This window comes from Odontomachus brunneus, unplaced genomic scaffold, assembly GCF_010583005.1.
Source record: "Odontomachus brunneus isolate Ranch 3 - 2012 unplaced genomic scaffold, Obru_v1 Obru_scaffold_025, whole genome shotgun sequence".
Classification (NCBI taxonomy): Eukaryota; Metazoa; Arthropoda; class Insecta; order Hymenoptera; family Formicidae; genus Odontomachus; species Odontomachus brunneus.
In genome coordinates, this window is record NW_022639475.1 from 2,100,993 (window position 1) to 2,107,842 (window position 6,850).

The 6,850-nt window shown below is 49.6% G+C and overlaps 1 protein-coding gene across 1 annotated transcript in view; it reads right to left on the bottom strand.

Moving 5' to 3' along the window:
• LOC116842522 (roundabout homolog 2-like) overlaps nt 1-6,259 on the bottom strand; it is a 124,633-nt gene extending 118,374 nt beyond the window's left edge. Inside the window, exon 1 of the mRNA XM_032811861.1 lies at nt 5,213-6,259. Coding sequence (XP_032667752.1) covers nt 5,213-5,279 — 67 coding nt within the window. The 5' untranslated portion in view covers nt 5,280-6,259. The remainder of the gene's footprint in view (nt 1-5,212) is intronic.
• Nucleotides 6,260-6,850: the final 591 nt, after the last annotated feature.

Consider the following 6,850-nt stretch of genomic DNA (forward strand, 5'->3'; position numbering starts at 1 on the left):
GAGAGAGAGAGAGAGAGAGAGAGAGAGAGAGAGAGAGAGAGAGAGCGCATGGGTGTCTTTACGCGAAACGACACTTTCACCCGTGCGAGAGGGGAGAAGAAAGAGATATCTATTTCTTTTTTCTTTCTTCCCTCGCACAAGTCAAGCCGGTCTCCTGTCCTCGCAGAGCAAAACTCTCGGCATTGCCCGCGTGCCGTTTTTTACGAGCGAGCAGCGGAACAAAGACCATATGTACACGTCAGTCAGTCGCGCAACACTATCTTTAGATTCCTACTATAGATGGTGATTAATTATTCGTGCGCGTCCGCGTTCGTCGCCGTCGTAGTCGTCGTCTTCGTCGTCATTCGCGTCGCGAAGAGACGAACCGGCAACCTAGTGGTGACCGTCTTTGTCATAAATTATTCATCCGCGTGCCGTTTTTGTGCTAGCTGTCCGTACGCGATATCCCGGGAGAGTGCGCGGGTGCATCGATAAAGTTGGAACTGGTTCGCGGAGCAAACCGCTTCTCGCCTCTCTCTCTCTCTCTCTCCCCCTCTTATTGCGTCGCGTTGCGTAGCTTAGTCGCGCGCATCCGTGGTGCTAACCTTTGACGACCCGACGACGACGACGACGAAAAGCGGTGACTCTCGACCGCGAGCAGGCGCTCGTCTCGATTTAACTGCGCGACGTCAACACCCGGCCGAATCAGCGCGGCTAACCGATCGGCGTCGCGAACATTTTCCCGTCGACGCGCGTCGACAAACTACGGAGAAACTCGCGCCAGGGGCGAGGGAGAACGAAAAAGCAAATTGGAGCAACGAGTCACGCATCGCGGGGTAACATCGCGGGCTCTCTTGTTTTGCGCGGCGACTCCTAATGTACAGTCGTCGACAATAAGGTGAGCGACGCGTTTTTGTTTCAACGAGTTTCTCAACTCATCCGCGTAACAATAATGAACACACAGGACAATTAATAACAAAAGGACTACTTGTTTCCCGCTAATTTTCAGAAAATAAAATCTCCTGTCCGATATGCCGGATACGTTCTGGAGTTCGCGATCGTGACTCTTTTCGCGCAAGAAATAAACATTTTCAAATGCTCTAATAATTTGTCTGTGGGAAGTTTTCCTCCTATTTTTCAATAAAAAAAAAGATTAGGATTTTGATTGGTCCTGCGCACAGTTTTAGAATTCTCAATCGATTTTAGAAATAATTCTTGTTTAATTTTGAAAGTAGGGGTTGACTTCACATAGGCGACAACTTCCACTTCAAGAATGAAGTTCTACTATGACTTCTACTTTGATTTTTTTTTCCCGGCTCTTTGACTCGTATCCGTGGAAAGACTGTACATCTTTGATCACCGATCCTCAAATAAATTTAGTATTAATTATTGAAGAGCAATAGATTTAGTATTAATTATTAAAGAGCAAACCTAGATTCTCAATTATCCATTCTACATCATCCGTAAACTTCCACTGACTGTACACGTCGAGTGTCTACTGATGATGACGATAATAACAACATTCTAACGATATCCGAGTGTAAGATCGAGAAATCGCGTATTATCGCGCCGAGTGGCACAAGTGTAACGTCAAATCACACCGGCGGCGTGATTAGGAGCGGGCGATTTATCGCGACGATACAAAGCATCGGCGAGCATTGATTCGCACTAAGTCGCCGCACGACATCGAGTCGCGCCGATAACCACGCCTGGACGACCGACAGCAGTAGTTTCTAGTTTGCAAACACGCACTTTCATCGCAAGTATGCTGGCTTTAGTACGGCATAGGCAAAAAATGGCCGCAACGTAACGTATTTTATGTCTGCCGACGTAAAAGGCAGGGGAGCGCGACGCATATCGACGCGCGTTTCTGTCGAACGGCGCGATTCGGCGCCGGCCAGGGAAATGCCTCGTAAAGCTACGCGGCGATGTGAAAATTCGGATGCCAACGATTCGCCTTCAAACGCCATTTCAGACTGTCTCTCTCTCTCTCTCTTTCTCTCTCTATTCTCCGTTTTACTCTACTACCGTTTCACCGCGAGGATTCGAACGCGCGACGTAAAATTACGCACACACACACGCGCGCGCGCGCGTTGTGAATTTTGAAAACAGCGCGCGCGACAAATATATGTGAGATTTAAAATTCAGTGCGTGCGCGCGTGCGAAACGAACTCGTAATTATTGCTCGAGAAATGCTCTCGCGCGACTAATCCCATCGAGTCACGTTCGATCGTGTCTACGTGTCGCGATAACGTGTATATCTCAGGCGGTCTCGCGCTCAATCGAACGCTTTCATTAGGCGTCAACGCGCGCCGAGACACTCGAGAGCGCGCGAAAATAGCCTCTCCTGCGCCGCGAGTCGCGATTTTTTAGCACGCACTCTCTCGGCGCGGCGCCACGGCGATTATGGCAGATTAATCGCACTGTGTGCGGGATCAATCGTCCCATAATGGCCATTTAAAACGAGTTTCTGACCGAGACGATCGTCGTTCTGTCTCGGCGCCGCGTAATAACTAACAACGCGGCAACAATTATATATCGAGACTCGCGATAAAAGGTGAGCGACCGTGCGAGGGAAAAGGAGGGGAGAGGAAAGAATGACGCGGAAATGAGCCGACGGACAGCACGATCAACGCGAAAGCGAAAGAGAGAGAGAGAGAGAGAGAGAGGGAGAGAGAGAGAGAGAGAGAGAGAGAGAGGGAGAATATTACTCCAGGAATTACAGAACGGCGCAAACTTGGTTTAATTTATCATTTACACATTGTCCAACGTGCTTTAGCATAATCATCGCGTGCTGTTCACCCTTATTTCGCAGTACACGCGCATAATTATATGGAAATCAATAATATAGCGTCTACACGTTCAACAAGAAGTTGCTGCACACCTTTCCGAATAAATTGGAAATATCTGACTGCGCAACAATGCATATCCCGGTTTCGCTTCCGATTCGAAATTACAAGGAGATAACATAGCCACACAACGCAACACACACACACATTGTATTTAAGATGTTTTACAATCGCTATCTGTCTCTCTTTCTCTCTCTTTCTCTATTGTCTCCTAAGGGAGAAAGGGAAAAAATGGGTAAGAATAGATACGTCGCGTCACGCTCGAATAACGATAAACATCGGCGTCGCCGAACGAAAATAGAGCGCCGAAAAACCCACGCGTATCGGCGCATATCGTTGTCTATTTTTAGACGCGGCCACACGGAAACCAGCAAAATAAATAAGCCGCCCGAAACTTTCCCTTAATATTCGTAGGATCTTGTTTTTCTTATTCTCCCCCTCCCCCGCTGATATCGGTTGCTCGCGATGTGTAAAGCAACGTGTAACGCTTACAGACGCGCGTGCGAATACTACCGTGCGAATATATATTCTCGGCGCGCCGATCGTTTGAGCGAAAACATAAACTCGATTCTGAACGCGAGAGAAAGACAAAGAGAGGGAGCGCGCGCGCCGTTTCTATCGCTTCTTTACACTATGCTGACGGAAAAAAAAAAAGAAAAAAAAATAGCTCGTACCGCGAACAACTTCAATTCGCGGCCGCTGCCGACTCAATTCGAGTAATAAGCTGGAACGAATTTCCGTGGAAGAAAAGCATCTTCGCGCTTTGTCTTCGCTGGTCGTGAGTTGCGTCTCTCAACATCGATCTCGCGAGATAACGTGCAGCCGCGAAAGCGGCATGAGGCGGAATTGCGAGCGAATTTACCGAGATGTTCGACATGCAACACCCCTTCTGAGTAAGCAACGCGACATTAATCAGACGATGAAAGAACCGAGACGCAAAAAGGGCATAAATCACACGAGGGGATATTGCGAGTCAGAGTTCAAGATAAAATTGATATCTCACGAGCCATCCGCATCGGGGTCAGATGTGCCTCCATCAAAGTAATTGAGGGCTAACGGAATTGATTTCGGACGGAATGATACCGAGACCCGTATGGAAGAGTGTCGGTGGACGCACGAATCGAAAGCGCTCTCTTCGGAAGTCTTTAATAACGGTCGTTCCGAACGGCTTGACGTCGCTCAACTTTAGTCTCGACGATTCATTATTATTTTCACATATTTCACGGTCGGGTATATTTAATAAATAGGATCCTAAAAATAAGATGAAAGCGTCAATGTCCGAATACGTGTCTATATATAATTCCGGACTTTTGGCCATTAAATGCAATGTGTGTGTGTGTGTTCTGCATTGAAGATTTAAATATTCATATCTGAAGACAGTAAGATTAAAATAAGAATGTCTCGAATTATAGGTAGGTGTTCAGGCATTGGATGATTGGATACTTTTATCTCATAGATCGCCATTGCAACACAGAAATGTGCAACAAAAATATATTCGCTAATGTATATCCGCATTGAGAGAGAAATGTTTAGTATTCGTAGCTATAATCACATAGAACTATAATTATTACAATTATAGTTAATTATTACAATTATAGTTAATTATTACAAATTATAATTATTACAAATTATAGGAAACCAAGTTTTTATTAAATTTGGCCATAATGTTTTAGTGTTAATAACCTCAAATTACTATTACCTTTTATTACAAAAATATGATTGAGGTCAAAGATAACTATAACTTTGGTTAAATCAAGCATTTTTCTCTCTTGGTACATATAAAAATCATGATAAAATCGTGCATATACGCACACCTTTCCTCATCTAATATAGTTTCCTCGAGAGATACAGAAACAAGCACTCTTCTGGCGACTTTAACCGAAATCCCCCCGGCGGGAAGTGCGCCCTCTCCCTCGCCACGCGAACTCGATTTGCGCGGATTCGGCGGAATGCGATCGACGAAACAACGTAACGGGCCAGAGGGGTGTGCACGAATCAATTTATGCGAATGGGATATCCGCACCGTCGCCGCTGCCGCCGCCGCCACCGTGGAAAGCGGTCGAAACCGATCGAGAATCCGTGGGAACGAGACGACGGTGTCCCGTTTACAAAACGTCGATCGACTCCACTACTATTCTCGGGGTTGCTGCGCGTCGCGTGGACACCCTGTATATTATTTACACAACGACAAGGCGCCTTTGCTCGCTCGCTCGCATACACGCGCGCGCGTGCGGGGACGCGCGACATTGGACCGTAAAAGCGGAGCGTGCAAAGGGGACATGAAACGCGAAGGGTTGCGCGTCAGGGGGAGAGGGCACACAAAGCACGGAGGTGAATCGAGGAGCGAAGGAGAAACAAAAAAAGAAGAGCAGAGGATCACATACCTTGCACTGTGATTCCGAACGCCGCTAACAAGAGCAACCGATCGATCAATCCACCGCCGCTGCACATCTTCGTTAATATAGCCGAGGGTAGACCCCGCTGTTCTTTCTATTCTCCGTGGTGTCTGATAGCGCGCGCACAGACGACGATGATGACAAGGACGACGAAGGGAAAAAAAAGGGAGAACCCGAGACGCGCGCTGATCAGCACTCGCGCATCATCGAGTCGTCTCGAAGAACGCGCTTCGCCGACAACGTTCTTCTCTTCTCTTCCTTATTGGCGCGTTTTCGCGGCACACACAGGACTCGCAAGCGGCACTGTACGGCGTATCGATATACGACGCCGCGGTCTTCGTTCGATCACTGACGGGCCCCGCGCGTGACTTCTTCTCCCGTCGCTCGTGGAGGACCGCCGGGACGACCGATTCGCGAAGCGTCTGCCATTGTACACGGGACGCGGAAGCGTGGCACGACGCGAACGTCGGAGCGACGGTCCGGGTGATGTGCTCTCACGAGCTTGCACCGTCTCGCGAGTCGCACTTGGTTATATTGACAAAGAGAGAGACCTGCTCAATCTCACTTTCTCACGGCTGGTTGATCGATGCCGCCTGGACAACGCGTTGACAACGTCGTCGTCGGGATGGTAGGAGACCAGGGGAGCTCGGCTCCTCGTGCCGGAAAGCTCGCTGTCGACGCGGTGTCAACAGTCACGTTCGCACCGCGGCCGCGAGTGGAAACCTCGTTCCATCTCCGACTCGCGCGTTCAAGATCAGCCGCCGGTCGATCGATGTTTTTGTTGTCGTAGCCGCGCGATCCAGGGAGAATCGTGCTCGTTAACCTCGCCGGTGGGACCTCGGAACGTGAGGATGCCGCGAATCTCGCGGAACTACGTCATCGTAGTCGCGGATGATGCCCATCGCCTAAATGTATCACTCTCGTTAGTGCACGTTCAAACGTGTCAGCGCCGCCGCCGGTCGTATCTCGCGCGAACGAAAATAGACGACGCGACGGATTACCGCGGAGAGCGACGACTCCCGCCTGCGCGAAGGCCGATTCGTGACTGGCCGCTCGTGGAGTCTCCCGTAGCGCCACGCGAGCCTTCGGCCGCGCTCGGCCGCGCTCGGCGGCGCTCGGCGGCGCTCGGCCGCTTCCGCGCATGCTCCTCCGGGGGATGGCAAGGGCGCCGCAAATCTGTGCCTAGACGCGCTGGGGGCCCCGTGCAAACTTGAAAAATTGATTTCTCCTTAATCGCCCGCACGGCCGGCTGTTTCCACGGAAATGTCAACGTTCTCGCCGCGAGAGCGGTATCGTTATCAGCCCGCTTTTCGCGTCGATTCGACCGAAATTCACTCTCCCGCGAATCCACTCGCGCTTGCTTTCTGAATCATACGCAACAATGTAATTGCAATTTTGACAAAGGCGTGTAACGTCCCGATACATTCGCGCGAATTGCAGAAACTATTTGAACCGAAGTAACGCGAGACATTTGTGAAGATTCATCGCAAGTACTGAACGGGGAGTGACCTCACGTTTCGCTGATCGAGTGGGAGCCATCTCGTAAAGCGTGTCTTTAGCCTCTAACTCAGAGGGAAATCAAGCGGCATTATCTGATTCCATCGGGGAAATCGATTCTTCCGGTCG